This window comes from Coregonus lavaretus (assembly GCF_964263955.1).
Source record: "Coregonus lavaretus genome assembly, chromosome: 31".
Lineage (NCBI taxonomy): Eukaryota > Metazoa > Chordata > Actinopteri > Salmoniformes > Salmonidae > Coregonus > Coregonus lavaretus.
In genome coordinates, this window is record NC_140018.1 from 38,885,108 (window position 1) to 38,903,218 (window position 18,111).

General features: G+C 40.9%; 1 protein-coding gene across 3 annotated transcripts in view; it reads right to left on the reverse strand.

The window, feature by feature from the left end:
- Positions 1-15,897, reverse strand: part of LOC311107047 (MAP/microtubule affinity-regulating kinase 3-like) — a 96,408-nt gene extending 80,511 nt beyond the window's left edge. For 2 of the 3 annotated variants that reach the window (XM_084149504.1, XM_084149503.1), the window contains exon 1: positions 15,189-15,897. In XM_084149504.1, coding sequence (XP_084005630.1) covers positions 15,189-15,239 — 51 coding nt within the window. In that variant the 5' untranslated portion in view covers positions 15,240-15,897. Of the gene's footprint in view, positions 1-10,409; positions 10,479-15,188 lie in introns of those variants that run through there. The other variant, XM_084149505.1, reaches the window with a different exon arrangement.
- Positions 15,898-18,111: the final 2,214 nt, after the last annotated feature.

The following is an 18,111-nucleotide window of genomic DNA, read 5'->3' on the forward strand; positions in this document are numbered from 1 at the left end:
GCACTGCCTGGTAGAGATTGCTAAATGTTTGAACAACGTTGTAAAGTCATTAGCATTAAAGATTGAGTAAATGACTCGAGTGAGCGTGCTGCATGTACACAAACTAGACATTGAGAAACCTTCACACGGTATAATAACTCATCTAGAGAAACGTTCACACAGTGTAATAACTAACCCAGAACAGACTCAAAATAGCTTAAGAAGAGCCTGTCTTTTAAGAGACGTTTTTTTATTGAAATTGACCGTATAGATGTCTTAGTGATGAGGGGGGAAAGAAAACCAAAAAAGGACGAGGCAAAAATAACTTGAAGTAAAAGGCATGTTTAGATGTGGACACCCATACGTCACCCAACAACATTCTCCGAATCAATTCCATTTTACAGAAATCCATCCAAGTATACAATGTCTTGCAGTGTCTTATCTTCACATAAGCTCAATATCAATCCATTTATTGACTGACTGACGGACTAAACAACAGTGTGCAGTATGGCACTGCTATCAACTAATGAGATCCCCATACAAAGATGCAGGTTGACGTTGATTGGGATGAGTTTTGTCCTGGAGGCAGTACTGAGCGGTTTCCACTAGATAGGCCAAATGCAATGTCAGAATTGGCTATATTGTAAAAACAAGAATGTGCTTTAATTTAAGGTTAGGCATTATTATTATTTTTTATTCCCCTTTATTACTTTCCAACCCCACCACCCTTACCCTAATTGGAGTAAACTAGTGAACAACAATGCTTAGGCCTCTACTTAATATATACATTTTATGGACACAGTCAATTTTGCAATAATTATATTTTGTTTGTTTTTTCTCCTGAAATACTTCTACTCTCAACCTCGCCGATCATTTTCATGATGTCCATCCGGTTTGCTTCTATATGCCATATCTTTCTAACTGTGCTCTTTCACAAACCTATAACCTATATACTTATTATGGACACAGTATGCTTACATTATTAGTTATCTTGTTGTTAGTTGTTATTAGTCCCATCCTTCAAATCCATTCAACACCACCCATCTATCTCTTAACACCATCCATATAGGATTTCTATTTGCCTTATATTTTTCAACTGTACTGTGATGTTTTACAAAACTTCTGAAGGCATTAGGGTTAGCAATGTGGTTAAAGTTAGGTTTAAAAATCAGATTGTATGACTGAGGCTGTGCCAGCAAGTGACCACTTGGCAAAGCCACCTCCAGAACAAGATTAATGACGAAAATAACCTAACTTGCTACAAAGATAAACTCCAAACAAATATGAGATTGAGCCTCACCGTGGTATTTTCCTCTACTCTGAAAGCCCTACTCACAGTTGAATTGTCAACTAGTGCAGTGTGGATCACTTTGGAATGGGTTAATGTACAGATACGGTCAAATATACAGCGCCTATAGAAAGTCTACACCTCATTAGGATTAAATGTGGGATTAAAATGGATTTGTAATTTTTTGTCAACGATCTACACAAAATACTCGGTCAAAGTGGAATAATTATTTTTGGGGGGATTCATAAAAAATAAAACACTAATATACCTTGATTGAATAAGTATTCACCCCCGAGTCAATACATGTTAAAAACAATTTTGGCAGTGATTACAGCTGTGAGCCTTATTGAGTAAGTCTCATAAGAGCTTTGCACACCTGTATTGTGCAATATTTGCCCATTATTCTTTAAAAAATTATTAAACCTCTGTCAAGGTGTTGGGGGATCATGGCTAGACAGCAATTTTCAAGTCTCGTCATTGATTTTCAAGCAGATTTAAGTAAAAACTGTAAGTAGGTCACTCAGGAACATTCACGGTCTTCTTGATGAGCAGCTCCAGCCTAGATATGGCTTTGTGTTGTTGATGTAAACGCAGAAAATTATTTTTGGTTGATTTGAACAGTTTAAAAACAATCAGAATGGACAAAGACCCTTTGAAATCACTTAGAATTTATATGTTGCCACTGTAGGGTCAAGCACTACTAAAAACAAATGTAGAACTTTCATAATTCAAAAACATAAAATACCATAGAAAATGTGAAAAATACTGTGATATGATATTTTGGCCATATTGCCTAGCCCTAGTTTCCTTCATGTCATGCAGCTCAGTTCAGAAGGACGACTGCATCATTGATCTTTCTGGTTGGTTTAATACAGTGCATTCGGAAAGTATTCAGACGCTTTGACTTCTCCCCATTTTGTTATGTTACAACCTTATTCTAAAAATGGATTAACAAAAATATATATATACTATACTACTCTACACACAATACCCGATAATGACATAAGGTTTAGACATTTTTGCAAATGTATAAAAAAATAAACAGAAATACCTTATTTACGTACAGTGGCTTGCGAAAGTATTCACCCCCCTTGCCATTTATCCTATTTTGTTGCCTTACAACCTGGAATTGAAATGGAATTTTTGGGGGTTTGTATCATTTGATTTACACAACATGCCTACCACTTTGAAGATGCAAAATCTTTTTTATTGTGAAACAAACAAGAAATAAGAAAAAAACCAAACGGATAACTTGAGCGTGCATAACTATTCACCTCCCCAAAGTCAATACTTTGTAGAGCCACCTTTTGCAGCAATTACAGCTGCAAGTCTCTTGGGGTATGTCTCTATAAGCTTGCACAACTAGCCACTGGGATTGTTGCCCATTCTTCAAGGCAAAACTGCTTCAGCTCCTTCAAGTTGGAGGGGTTCCGCTGGTGTACAGCAATCTTTAAGTCATACCTCAGATTCTCAATTGGATTGAGATCTGGGCTTTGACTAGGCCATTCCAAGACATTTAAATGTTTCCCCTTAAACAACTTGAGTGTTGCTTTAGCAGTATACTTCGGGTCATTGTCCTGCTGAAGGGTGAACCTCCGTCCCAGTCTCAAATCTCTGGAAGACTGAAACAGGTTTCCCTCAAGAATTTCCCTGTATTTAGCGCCATCCATCATTCCTTCAATTCTGACCAGCTTCCCAGTCCCTGCCGATGGAAAACATCCCCACAGCATGATGCTGCCACCACCATGCTTCACTGTGGGGATGGTGTTCTCGGGGTAATGAGAGGTGTTGGGTTTGTGCCAGATAGTGTTTTCCTTGATGGCCAAAAGGCTCAATTTTAGTCTCATCTGACCAGAGTACCTTCTTCCATATGTTTGGGGAGTCTCCCACATGGCTTTTGGCGAACACCAAACAACTTAAAGTGGCCCAATGGAAAGATACTCCAATCTCCGCTGTGGAGATTTGCAGCTCCTTCAGGGTTATCTTCGGTCTCTTTGTTGCCTCTGATTAATGCCCTCCTTGCCTGGTCCGTGAGTTTTGGTTGGTGGCCCTCTCTTGGCAGGTTTGTTATGGTGCCATATTCTTTCAATTTTTTTAATAATGTATTTAATGGTGCTCCGTGGGATGTTCAAAATTCAGATATTTTTTTATAACCGAACCCTGATCTACACTTCTCCACAACTTTGTCCCTGACCTGTTTGGAGAGCTCCTTGGTCTTCATGGTTCCACTTGTTTGGCGGTGCCCTTTGCTTAGTGGTGTTGCAGACTCATGTGACAGATCATGTGACAAATAAAGTCCACCTGTGTGCAATCTAAATAATTATGTGACTTCTGAAGGTAATTGGTTGCACCATATCTTATTTAGGGGCTTCATAGCAAAGGGGGTGAATACATATGCACGCACCACTTTTCCATTATTACTTTTTTTGAATTTGGACTATTTTGTGTATGTCCATTACATGAAATCCAAATAAAAATCAATTTAAATTACAGGTTGTAATGCAACAAAATAGGAAAAATGCCAAGAGGGATGAATACTTTTTCAAGGCACTAAGTATTCAGACCATTTGTTATGAGACTCGAAATTCAGATCAGGTGCATCCTCTTTTCATTGATCATCCTTGAGATGTTTCTACAACTTGATTGGAGTCCACCTGTGGTATATTCAACTGACTGGACATGATTTGGAAAGACACACACCGGTCTATATAAAAGGTCCTACAGTTGACAGTGCATGTCAGAGCAAAAACCAAGCCATGAGGTCGAAGGAATTGTCCGTAGAGCTCTGAGACAGGATTGTGTCGAGGCACAGAACTGAGGAAGGGTACCAAAAAATGTCTGCAGCATTGAAGGTCCCCAAGAACACAGTGGCCTCCATCATTCTTAAATGGAAGAAGTTTGGAACCACAAAGTCTCTTCCTAGTGCTGGCTGACCAGCCAAACTGAGCAATTGAGGGAGAAGGGCCTTGGCTAGGGAGGTGACCAAGAACCCGATGGTCACTCTGAAAGAGCTCCAGAGTTCCTCTGTGGAGATGGGAGAACATTCCAGAAGGACAACCATCTCTGCAACACTCCACCAAATCAGGCCTTCATGGTAGAGTGGCCAGACGGAAGCCACTCCTCAGTAAAAAGGCACATGACAGCCCACTTGGAGTTTGCCAAAAGGCACCTAAAGGACTCTCAGACCATAAAGAACAAGATTCTCTGGTCTGATGAAACCAAGATTGAACACTTTGGCCTGAATGTCTGGAGGAAACCTGGCACCATCCTTACGGTGAAGCATGGTGGTGGCAGCATCATACTTTGGGGATGTTTTTCAGCAGCAGGGACTAGGAGACTAGTCAGGATCATGGGAAAGGTGAACGGATCAAATTACAGAAAGATCCTTGATGAAAACCTGCTCCAGAGCGCTCAGGACCTCCGACTGGGGCGAAGGTTCGCCTTCCAACAGGACAACATCCCTAAGCACACAGCCAAGACAACGCAGGAGTGGCTTCGGGACAAGTCTCTGAATGTTCTTGAGTGCCCCAGCCAGAGGCCAGACTTGAACCCGATCGAACATCTCTGGAAAGACAGGAAAATAGCTGTGCAGTGACACTCCCCATCCAACCTGACAGAGCTTGAGAGGATCTGCAGAGAAGAATGGGAAAAACTTCTCAAATAGAGGTGTGCCACGCTTGTAGCGTCATACCCAAGAAGACTCGACGCTGTAATCACTGCCAAAAGTGCTTCAAAGTACTGAGTAAAGGGTCTGAATACATAAGTAAAATGTGATATCAGATTTGTATTTTTAATACATTTGCCAAAATTTCTAAAAACCTGCTTTGTCATTATGGGGTATTGCGTGTAGATTGAGGGGGAAAAAACGATTTAATCAATTTTAGAATAAGGCTGTAACGTAACAAAATGTGGAAAAAGTCAAGGGGTCTGAATACTTTCCGAACGCACTGTACGTCATTCACAGCATAATTATTAACGTGACCAATGCGAGGCTTGCGAGAAGCGCCCTGGTCTTTGTAGTTGATTCTGTTCTTGAAATGTAATACTTGACTGAGGGACCTTACAGATGTACAGCGATAAGCCATCCCATCTGGTTTTCCCTTAGTGGGACTATCATTTGTTTTTCAACAGGACAATGACCAAACACACCTCCAGGCTGTGTAAGGGCTATTTGACCAAGAAGGAGAGTGATGGAGTGCTGCATCAGAAGACCTGGCCTCCACAATCACCCGACCTCATCCCAATTGAGATGGTTTGGGATGAGTTGGACTGCAGAGTGAAGGAAAAGCAGCCAACAAGTGCTCAGCATATGTGGGAACTCCTTCAAGACTGTTGGAAAAGCATTCCAGGTTAAGCTGGTTGAGAGAATGCCAAGAGTGTGCAAAGCTGTCATCAAGGCAAAGGGTGGCTACTTTGAAGAATCTCAAATACATTTTAATTTGTATAAAACTTTTTGTGTTACTACATGATTCCATATGTGTTATTTCATAGTTTTAATGTCTTCATTATTATTCTACAATGTACAAAATAGTTAAAAAAAACAACAAAAAAAACTGAATGAGTAGGTACTGTATGTATGGGGAACAGAGAAAGGTGTAGACATTCAAAAAATCATGTCAACCCCTATTATTTCACAAAGAGTCCATATAAAACTTGTGATTTTTAAGCCAAATTTTACTTTGAACTAATTTAAGCTTGCCTAAACAAAGGGGTTGAATACTTATGCAACAACTATATTTTAGTTATTTAATTGTAATTATTTGTAAAGATTTGTCAAATGTTCTATTCAATGACATTATGGACTATTTTGTGTAGATCAATAACAAAACATTTGAATTCAATCTATTTAAATCCCACTTTGTACAGTGAGGGAAAAAAGTATTTGATCCCCTGCTGATTTTGTACGTTTCCCACTGACAAAGACATGATCAGTCTGTAATTGTAATGGTAGGTTTATTTGAACAGTGAGAGACAGAATAACAACAAAAAAATCCAGAAAAACGCATGTCAAAAATGTTATAAATTCATTTGCATTTTAATGAGGGAAATGAGTATTTGACCCCTCTACAAAACATGACTTAGTACTTGGTGGCAAAACCCTTGTTGGCAATCACAGAAGTCAGACGTTTCTTGTAGTTGGCCACCAGGTTTGCACACATCTCAGGAGGGATTTTCTTCCACTCATCTGATGAAAATGAAGCTATTTTCTGCCGAATGTATTGCACTAATGTATCTTCTGTGACGGAAAACTATAGTTGTACGCCCCTGATCACTCCATTGAAGCAAAAAAATAAACTGTTGACTTTCAATACAAAATGCAGGTGAAATGGTTTTTTGAAGATCTGCGTTTTGAAAATGCAGATTTCTTAACTCTAATGCGACCCCTGATTAGTTTAAGTTGTCATTGGTTTCAGTAGCTAGGATTCCATCAAATTGGCGAAAGATTTATCAAATATTGTCAAATCTGCATTTTTTTTCTTTTTGCATTTTCCCACCAGAGAGGTTTACATCAAACATACTTTTTAAGCGGATAAAATGCTTCGCATGATGACATAACGTTTCCGTCGCATTTTCAACTCTACAGACGGTTTAGTCACAAACTGTTGGGATAAATAGCATACTTGCCCAATCTCGTTTTGGCGCATGCTCTATAGACAACAGTTCACTGATAAAGTGGACAGGGTATGTTATATGATGAGATGTAGATAAAAGCAAGATAATTTTCAAAAATCAAATAAATGATAACCAAGCACCGATCATCATGTCACCAGCATCATTCAACCGATAGCCTACCCTCACAAATATTTATTGGAAATTTGCATGAAGCTCATCACTGTGCACATAACCACAATACATCATGAAGTTATGAAATAAGTTATGAAGTTCATCATAACTTATTACATCTGCCTATAAACTCTGCATGAAATGGTTGGATGGAAACCTGGTTACTGTTGAATGAGAGAAATCATAACCAACTCCCATCATAAGATGACGCTTCAGTCTACATTTAAGTAGACACACACACACACAAAGAGCATCGTTGTAACATTGTGGCAACATTGACACACTGCTGGGATGTTACGCTGTGAAAACAACCCCTTAGTTTGTGGTTTCTCCTTTTCAGTCACAACACTTTCTATTTGTCTATGACCAAGTGTTTCATAAGACACAGTGACTGTTCAAAAAACAGAAACAAAACACTGTTCATGGAGGGGTAAAAAAAATTCTACTTGTGTGCACAGCGAGTTATGTGCCTAAAACTACTGTGTTGAACTTGTCTTTCCCTCCTCACAGATTAGGCCTATCTTATGCTAATGACACCAGCAACAAAGTAGCCTACCCTCTATCAGGGTTTCCATTAGGAAAATCTGTCGCCGAACATTTGACCGGCAGCATTTTAATTCACCGGACATGAGAAATTCACCGGGTCATTTGCATTGCGTGCATAACCTGATTAGGGCATCCCCCACGGTGCTCAGAAGGACCGAAATCACATTTAGTTTATGGTAATTCATCTTAATAGAACATGCAAGTCGAGGATGAAATGACGCGTGTCTTTACCACGCACTTTGAAGATGTTAGAATAACTGTCCACATTTCCTTTTCCTCAGCCAACAAGACTTGTAATGAAAAGCAAAATCGCTAGCCTATGCATAGGTGGAGCGTGAGTTTCAAGTTTGGGGAAACACATTTTCACCATAAACCTTTATAATAAAGCATTCCACGTATCATCGCATTTGCAGACTTATGTAAAATAGCCTACTATTCGTAATGTGATGAGTAGATTGGATAATCATAATTTACGCTAATAATATAACTCAATCACTGTTCGCAAAAAAGATTGTTCTTATGCATGGCTGAGCGCGTATTGCGTAGAGGCCTGGGATATAGGCTAGATCAGATAAGTTTCTTCTTTCTTTGCACTGGAATTTTTTTTATTTTTTAATACGACAAATTACAGGGTAGCCTACTCTGTTGACACTGACAAACAGATCAATTAAAAAGACGTTGACCATGTAATAGGCCTAAGAGAAGGGGCAAATGGAATATGACGTCCATCTAAACTGGAGGAGGAAATTATTGTCCAAAAACAAACTTTTTAGTGCCACAACAATGATAAAGGATATGGCCGATGCTCTCCGCTGCTGCCAATAAGATAGGTTATAGCCCTACTGTTGTTCGCTCCATTAAACTGAGAATTTTGATAACTAAAAGACAGATTAGAGTCTTTTCATTATCTTATCTTTACAGCAATAGCCATTTGCTTTCCAAACTATGTTTTCCCACAATTGAATGTTGAAATATTGCGATATGCCTGGCTGGGCCTCTCTACTTATCACTGACAGTCGCAACTCAACAATCATCTATTTGGTATTTGCAGCGCATGCTGCCTTTCCTTACGACTGTAGGCAATGCGATTTAAAACAATCCACAACTTAGTGGCCAAATCATGCTTTAGTAGCCCATTTAATTATTTTATTTATTTTTGTATAGACAGGAGTAGCCTAAGTTAGGCTATATAATTTTGGCAATTTAATTCAATTTACTTAGGGAAAGCTTAGCTTCCCCTAGTCTTATGGACGTGCCGCCTATGAGCCTGTCAATCTTCTATCCCCCACAGTAGAACATTTTAGTCATTTAGCAGACGCTCTTATCCAGAGCGACTTACAGTTAGTGAGTGCATACATTTTCATACTGGTCCCCCGTGGGAATCGAACCCACAACCCTGGCGTTGCAAGCGCCATGCTCTACCAACTGAGCTACACGGGGCATATTATATTATATTATATATACACACACATATATATTGCCAAAAGCTGGCTATTACCGGCAAACAGACACCCTGCCCTGTATATACCCTAGTTCTGACAGCTCTGAGCGAACTGGGGCACGCTCAAAGCTCAAACTAAAAAGAAAACCTGATTCTCCTGAACTTTCAAAAGATAATCCAAAAGGCAATTGTGAAATATAATCCTACAATGTGCAGTTCAATGGGACTGAGGAGGAGTCTGTATGCCACCATAACAATTTGGCTCTATGGAACAGGCCCTAAGAATCAAAGCATCTTAATTCCTAGGACCATATAGCGATGTGAACCCAGTATTGATATAGGTAGGCTACACCAACGGTTAGTGCTGCGGACCCAGTCATGTACAGCCTAGGCTACCAGAGTTCAAATATGACCCACTGCCCTTCTGACTCGCTCTCTCTTAAATTTTCCTATCTCAATAAAATAAATAAAACCCACACAAAACATACAATTTAAAAAGAGATAGGTACAGCCGATCCTCTTTGATAGCGTCAGAAGGCCCATCTGTGGGTTTCTCATTCTGCCAAACCACTTGCAGTTGAATGCCTTTCAAAGTAAAGCACACAGACAATGAATCAACATTGTGTCCCAAAATAACAGACCAAGGTTGCGACCGTAGTGTCAAAGGCTTGGTCAGGGATGGAGTCGGTCGGTGTCAAGGAATGGCTCCATTGTGAAAGGCTCTCCCATTAATGGTGTCATGGGTCGGATGTAGCCTAATTACAGTATGTGCTGTGTGAGCGAGGGGGCTAATTTTAAACACAGCACCGGTTGTTCAACTCAAACTTGAACGTGACATCAGTCTGAGTAGCAGAATACAGGTTTTCGAAATTGCAGTTCTGTCTTAATAGGACGCACACGAACGCACAAAAATAGCCGATTTGCGCACATTATGCACAGAATTCGAAAATCTCCAAACACCTAAACCAAGGCTTACAATAAAAACTATGAACCCTGATATTTAAAATAGCCTGATTGATACTTTTGCAAATTCAATAACTTCAACGTTATCTTCACTGTCGCCTTGACAATTTATAGAAACCCAATGTAAAGATCCAGAGCGACTTACAGTTAAGTGAGTGCATAAATTTTTCATACTGGCCCCCGTGGGAATCGAACCCACAACCCTGGCGTTGCAAGCGCCATGCTCTACAAATTGAGCTACAGGAGGCCTGTGAACATAGAACATATACCTCTTCTTAGACTTGCTTTCAATAAGCATGACAGATCTATAACTCACATTTCTATGTGAATTTGGTCAGGTTGCCCAAAAAGTTAAATATTGCAGCTTTAACTAAAATGCGTCACTTCTGGAAGAAAATAGATACTTACTATGGTGATGCGGTGCCTTTTTACAGAGTGTGAGCCCTTCATCCTAGCATTGGCGATCTGAATGGCATCAAAACAGAGTGCCTGTCCGGTTTCGTGCTGGTGGCAGGTTATTGATCCAAATAGCGCTCAGTGATGCTCAGACAAGTGTGAACAAATCGTGGCCACCTGTCGCTCAATTCAAAGCGGCTGGGCACACAGAGCCCAATCTACTTTTTACGGTTTTTCAAATTGCCGGCGTCTTGAAGCTAAAATTGGGATTATGTACAGTTGAAGTCGGAAGTTTACATACACCTTAGCCAAATACATTTAAACTCAGTTTTTCACAATTCCTGACATTTAATCCTAGTAAAAATTATCTGTCTTAGGTCAGTTAGGATCACCACTTTATTTTACAAATGTGAAATGTCAGAATAATAGTAGTGAGAATTATTTATTTAAGCTTTTATTTATTTCATCCAATTCCCAGTGGGTCAGAAGTTTACATACACTCAATTCGTATTTGGTAGCATTGCCTTTAAATTGTTTAACTTGGGTCAAATGTTTCAGGTAGCCTTCCACAAGCTTCCCACAATAAGTTGAGTGAATTTTGGCCCATTCCTCCTGACAGAGCTAGTGTAACTGAGTCAGGTTTGTAGGCCTCCTTGCTCACATATGCTTTTTCAGTTCTGCCCACAAATGTTCTATATGATTGAGGTCAGGGCTTTGTGATGGCCACTCCAATACCTTGACTTTGTTGTCCTTAAGCCATTTTGCCACAACTTTGGAAGTATGCTTGGAAGCTTTAACTTCCTGACTTATGTCTTGAGATGTTGCTTCAATCTATCCACATAATTTTCCTTCCTCATGATGCCATCTATTTTGTGAAGGGCACCAGTCCTTCCTGCAGCAAAGCACCCCCACAACATGATGCTGCCACCCCCGTGCTTCACGGTTGCGATGGTGTTCTCCGGCTTGCAAGTCCCCCCTTTTTCCTCCAAACATAATGATGGTCATTATGGCCAAATAGTTCTATTTTTGTTTCATCAGACCAGAGGACATTTCTTCATGTGCAGTTGCAAACCGTAGTCTGGCTTTTTTATGGTGGTTTTGGAGCAGTGGCTTCTTCCTTGCTGAGCAGCCTTTAAGGTTATGTCGATATAGGACTCGTTTTACTGTGGATATAGATACTTTTGTACCTGTTTCCTCCAGCATCTTCACAAGGTCCTTTGCTGTTGTTCTGGGATTGATTTGCACTTTTCGCACCAAAGTACGTTCATCTCTAGGAGACAGAACGTGTCTCCTTCCTGAGCTGTATGACGGCTGCGTGGTCCCATGGTGTTTATACTTGCGTACTATTGTTTGTACAGATGAACGTGGTACCTTCAGGCGTTTGCAAATTGCTCCCATGGATGAACCAGACTTGTGGAGGTCTATCATTTTTTTCTGAGGTCTTGGCTGATTTCGTTTGATTTTCCCATGATGTCAAGCAAGGTAGGCCTTGAAATACATCCACATGTACACCTACACTGCATCTCACATTTCTGAAAATACCATCCACTTTTACATTATGGGGTATTGTGTGTAGGCCAGTGACAAAACAATCTCAATTTATTCCATTTTAAATTCATACATTACGAAGTGCAACAAAATGGTCAAAAAATAGCCCACAGGCTTTAAAATTTCACGGTACCAGTGAAATGTTTGGACACACCTACGCATTCAAGGGTTTTTCTTTATTTTTACTATTTTCTACATTGTAGAATAATAGTGAAGGCATCAAAACTATGAATAATATAGTAACGAAGAAAGTGTTATACAAATCAAAATATATTTTATATTTGAGATTCTTCAAAATAGCAACCCTTTGACTTGATGACATCTTTGCACACTCTTCGCATTCTCTCAACCAGCTTCACCTGGAATGCTTTTCCAACAGTCTTGAAGGAGTTCCCACATATGCTGAGCACTTGTTGGCTGCTTTTCCTTCACTCTGCAGTCCGACTCATCCCAAACCATCTCAATTGGTCAGAGGTCGGGTGATTGCGGAGACCAGGTCATCTGATGCAGCACCCATCACTCTCCTTCTTGGTCAAATAGGCCTTACACAGCCTGGAGGTGTGTTGGCTCATTGTCCTGTTGAAAAACAAATGATAGTGGGACTAAGGCCAAACCAGATGGGATGGCGCATTGCTGCAGAATGCTGTGGTAGCCATGCTGGTTAAGTGTTCCTTGAATTCTAAATAAATGCATCACCAGAAAAGCACCCCCACACCATCACACCTCCTCCATGCTTCACGTGGGAAATACACATGGGGAGATCATCTGTTCACCTACACTGCATCTCACATAGACACGGCGGTTGGAACCAAAAATCTCCAATTTGGACTCCAGACCAAAGGACACATTTCCACCGGCCTAATGTCCATTGCTCGTGTTTCTTGGCCCAAGCAAGTCTCTTCTTCTTATTGGTGTCCTTTAGTGGTGGTTTCTTTTCAGCAATTCGACCATGAAGGCCTAATTCACACAGTCTCCTCTGAACAGTTGATGTTGAGATGTGTCTGTGAAGCATTTATTTGGGCTGCAATTTCTGAGGCTGGTAACTAATGAACTTATCCTCTGCAGCAGAGGTAATTCAGGGTCTTCCTTTCCTGTGGCGGTCCTCATGAGAGACAGTTTTATCATAGCGCTTGATGGCATTTGCGACTGCACTTGAAGAAACTTTCAAAATTTTCTGGATTGACTGACCTTCATGTCTTAAGGTAATGATGGACTGTCGTTTCTCTTTGCTTATTTGAGCAGTTCTTGCCATAAAATGGACTTGGTATTTTACAAAATAGGGCTATCTTCTGTATACCACCCCTACCTTGTCACAACACAACTGATTGGCTCAAATTAACTTTTAGCAAGGCACACTTGTTAATTGAAACACATTCCATGTGACATTCATGAAGCTGGTTGAGAGAGTACAAAGAGTGTGCAAAGCTGTCATCAAGGCAAAGGGTGGCTACTTTGAAGAATCTCAAATATATTTTGATTTGTTTAAACCTTTTTGGTTACTACAAGATTTCATATGTGTTTCATAGTTTTGATGTCCTCACTATTATTCTACAATGTAGAAAATAGTACAAATAAAGAAAAAAACACTGGAATGAGTAGGTGTGTCCACACGTTTTACTGGTACTGTACATACATACATACATACATACATACATACATTATACAGTGCATTCAGAAAGTATGCAGACCCCTTCCCTTTATCCACATTTTGTTACGTTACAGCCTTATTCTAAAATGGATTAAATAACAAAAATTCCTCATTAATCTACACACAATACCCCATAATGACAAACCGAAAACAGGTTCCTCTGTGGAGATTGGAGAACCTTCCAGAAGGACACCATCTCTGCAGCACTCCACCAATCAAGCCTTTATGGTAGAGCGGCCAGACAGAAGCCACTCCTCAGTAAAAGGCACATGACAGCCCGCTTGGAGTTTGCCAATAGGCACCTAAAGGACTCTCAGACCATGAGAAACAAGATTATCTGATCTGATGAAACCAAGATTGAACTCTTTGGCATGAATGCAAAGCATCACGTCTGGAAGAAACCTGGCACCATCCCTACGGTGAAGCATGGTGGTGGCAGCATCATGCTGTGGGGTTGTTTTTCAGCGGCAGGGACTGTGAGACTAGTCAGGATCGAGGGAAATATGAACGGAGCAAAGTACAGAGATCTCCTTGATGATAACCTGCTCCAGAGCGCTCAGGACCTCCGACTGGGGCAAAGGTTCACCTTCCAACAGGACAACGACCCTAAGCGCACAGCCAAGACAATGCAGGTGTGGCTCCGGGACAATTCTCTGAATGTCCTTGAGTTCTCCAGCCAGAGCTCGGACTAGAACATCTCTGGAGAGACCTGAAAATAGCTGTGCAGCGACGCTCCCCATCCAACCTGACAGAGCTTGAAAGGATCTGCAGAGAATGGGAGAAACTCCCCAAATACAGGTGTGCCAAGCTTGTAGCGTCATACCAAAGACTCAAGACTGTAATCGCTGCTTCAACAAAGTACTGAGTGAAGGGTCTGAATACCTACGTAAATGTGATATCAGTTTATTTTTAATAAATTAGCAAAATTTCTAAACCTGTTTTTGCTTTGTCATTATGGGGTATTGTGTGTGTAGATTGATGAGGGCAAAAAAATAGTTAATAAAATGTTAGAATAAGGCTGTAAGGTAAAAGTGGAAAAAGTCAAGGGGTCTGAATACTTTCTATAGGCACTGTATGCATGTACACACACGTGTTCATGCATGCATACTTCGTAAAGTATTCAGACCCCTTTACTTTTTCCACTTTTATGTCACAGCCTTATTCTAAAACGGATTAAATTGTTGTTGTTTTTAATGCTACGCAACCTGTGCATCTTGCATAAACTGCGTGCCAAGTAGTCTTACTTACAGAGCTTTCTGTCCCACCTAATTACCGATTGTCTGTGAAAATGTGTCACAGTCCGAAATCGATTCTGTAACAATAGGCCTACTGTGAATCTAAAGTTTGGGCCACATAGTCTACGCGTTCTGCATCAGTCTGACATTCTGATACAAAGCTTAGTTAGGCACTATTGGATGGTTATTTTGTATCACTGTTGGGTACAAGGCAATTTTAAACCAGTAACCTAACATTTGACACATTTTCAGAAGCATAATTCTTAAAAGTTGGTCAACACCAATTAATTCAAACCAACACCAATTTGAGAGCTGAAAATGGTAAAGAATTAACGTTTGTCAACTTGAACAAATACTTACATTTTCAGTGTCACGCTCATTGACAGTAGGTAGTGGCGTTCTGGTTGTCATTTTAATGTCTTGATCCCCGAAGTGGTTCTGCGTCTCCTTTTTGCTTTTGCTGCACCTTAGTCTAACGAGAGGAAAGCAGGTCTAGAACGGATATTGAAGAACATGGATTAATTCGTTCGCCCACATTAACGCAACGCCGAAGCCAAGTTCAGCAAAACATGCGCCGGAAGATGTCTATAGCACAGACTCATGAAGTAAATTATCGAACCGCACTACTGTACAGAACGCACCGTACACCGGTGGGACAGATTGCGACAAAGACAATTCCCCCAAAAAAGTTGTCCAAAAACAAACCATAACCCCGAGCTCCAAAATGTAACAATCCGTTTTTCGGGAACAAATCTATTGTAAAGCTCAAACGGTGTTCCAATAGTTCACAGGCCCTCACCAAATTCACAGAACGTTTAGACAAGGAAAAGGGGGGGGGGAGTCACGTAAAACCTGTCTCAGATTTGCAGACAGTTTTCGCGGCTTGGGTTCCTGTTGATTTTCGGCTTCCGACGCGCACTGCACCGCTTTCCGATGGTGCTGGTACCCCGAAACACTCAAATTCGGTTAAAGACCTCCCTCCCATCCCACGGCCTCGCTTTCCGATGGTGCTGGTACCCCGAAAGACTCAAATTCGGTTAAAGTCCTCCCTCCCATCTATAAAGTAAGGGTTGTTTGCTTGATTACTAGATCCAAGATGGCCGCCAACTAGCTGGAGAGTGCCAAGCCAAACCCATTGCTTTGAGAGGAAGTGAGGAAAGAGACGGCTTTAAAGCTTATTGGCGCTTCGGCTGAGGGTAGCGCGTTGTTGTTGCTAGGGTGATTCCTTCTACCTGCTGCACAATACATTAAATACCCTGCCTACTGTACCTAAAGGCATTTAGGCTGCCCCCTCTGTCCCATGCATGTATTGTCATTGAATCAACTGAAAGCACAGATTGACTTTGCTGTTTTTTATTTTGTGTGCTGCTCCATCTCTCATGATTCTGAACACCCAAATCTATCCATCTATATTGTAACCACCATCATTCAGTCTCACATGCTTCATCACACACAGACAGACTTTTTTTTTTTTTACAGTTTAATGATTGCTGGATGGAGGTTGGGTGGAAACAAAAAAGGAAGTGCAAATACATTCATTGCCACACTTCATTCTGAAATGGATTTGAAAGAAAATAAACTCACAATCGGGACTAACAATCGGGGGGGGGGGGGTGATGAAGCATGTGAGACTTAATGACTGTTATAGTTACAATACAGATGGAACTCTCAGATTTGTATTGCATTAGGGGAACCCTGGCACTCAAAATAGTGTGCACACACACAGCGTCCTGTCTTGTGTTTCTCACATGAGAGGGAGGATGAGCCGCACCTCTAGCAGTGCACTTCCTGTGTGGGCCACACACACTGTCAAATGGTCTATTCACAGAGAGAGAGAGAAAATGGAGAGAGCGAGAAAGACTGGGAGAGTAAGAGCAAACAAGAAAGATAGGAAAATAGTTTCTCTTCACGTGGGAATAACAGCTGACTTCTTCTCTCACCATGAGATGGACTCTGGAGCAACATTGTGCAGTTTTGCCCTGGCTGTCGCAGGGAGAGTACGCAAACAGCAGAGAGGAGCCTAAGAGTTCACTCACGTCACACTGACCTCATATCATTAGAAAAAAGGTGTCTTTGCACGGGCCCAGGGTGATCACACAGACCCACACACACAATCACACACACACACACACCTCACTCTTTAAACATCCAAAAAGCACATCCCACAGTTTCAGGAACATCTGACAGCAAAACACACTCATCACTCACCATGTTGCATCATAGTGACTCAATCAATCAATCACACTATGTGTCTGGGCTGGTGTGGTTACACGTGGTCTGCGGTTGTGAGGCCGGTTGGACGTACTGACAAATTCTCTAACGTTGGAGGCAGCTTATGGTAGAGAAATTATTAATTGTGGCTTGTGAGAAAACTGAACGTTTTTAAGTGTTTTTTATTGTCCCCAGCACAAGGTGCACCTGTGTAATGATCATGCTGTTTAATCAGCTTCTTGATATGCAACACCTGTCAGGTGGATGGATTATTTTGGCAAAGGAGAAATGCTCACTAATAGGGATGTTAACAAATTTGTGCACAAACTTTGAGAGAAATAAGCTTTTTGTGCGTATGGAACATTTCTGGCCTTTTTTATTTTAGCTCATGAAACATGGGACCAACACGTTACATGTTGCGTTTATAATTTTGTTCAGTGTACATTTTTATTCAAAGAATAAGATAGCCCTATTTGGTAAAAGACCAAGTCCATTTTATGGCAACAACTGCTCAAATGAGCAAAGAGAAACAACAGTCCATCATTACTTTAAGACCTGAAGGGCAGTCAATACAGAAACATTTAAAGAACTTTGAAAGTTTCTTCAAGTGCAGTCGCAAAAACCATCAAGCGCTATGATGAAACTGGCTCTCATGAGGACCGCCACAGGAAAGGAAGACCCAGAATTACCTCTGCTGCAGAGGATAAGTTCATTAGAGTTACCAGCCTCAGAAATTGCAGCCCAAATAAATGCTTCACAGAGTTCAAGTCACAGACACATCTCAACATCAACTGTTCAGAGGAGACTGTGTGAATCAGGCCTTCAGGCCTTCAATCAGGCCAATTGAGATGGTTTGGGATGAGTCGGACTGCAGAGTGTAGGAAAGATGCCAACAAGTGCTCAGCATGTGGGAACTCCTTCAAGCCTTCCAGGTGAAGCTGTTTGAGAGAATGCGAAGAGTGTGCAAAGCTGTCATCAAGGCAAAGGGTGGCTATTTGAAGAATCTCAAATATAAAATATATTTGATTTGTTTAACACTTTTTTGGTTACCACATGATTCCATATGTTATTT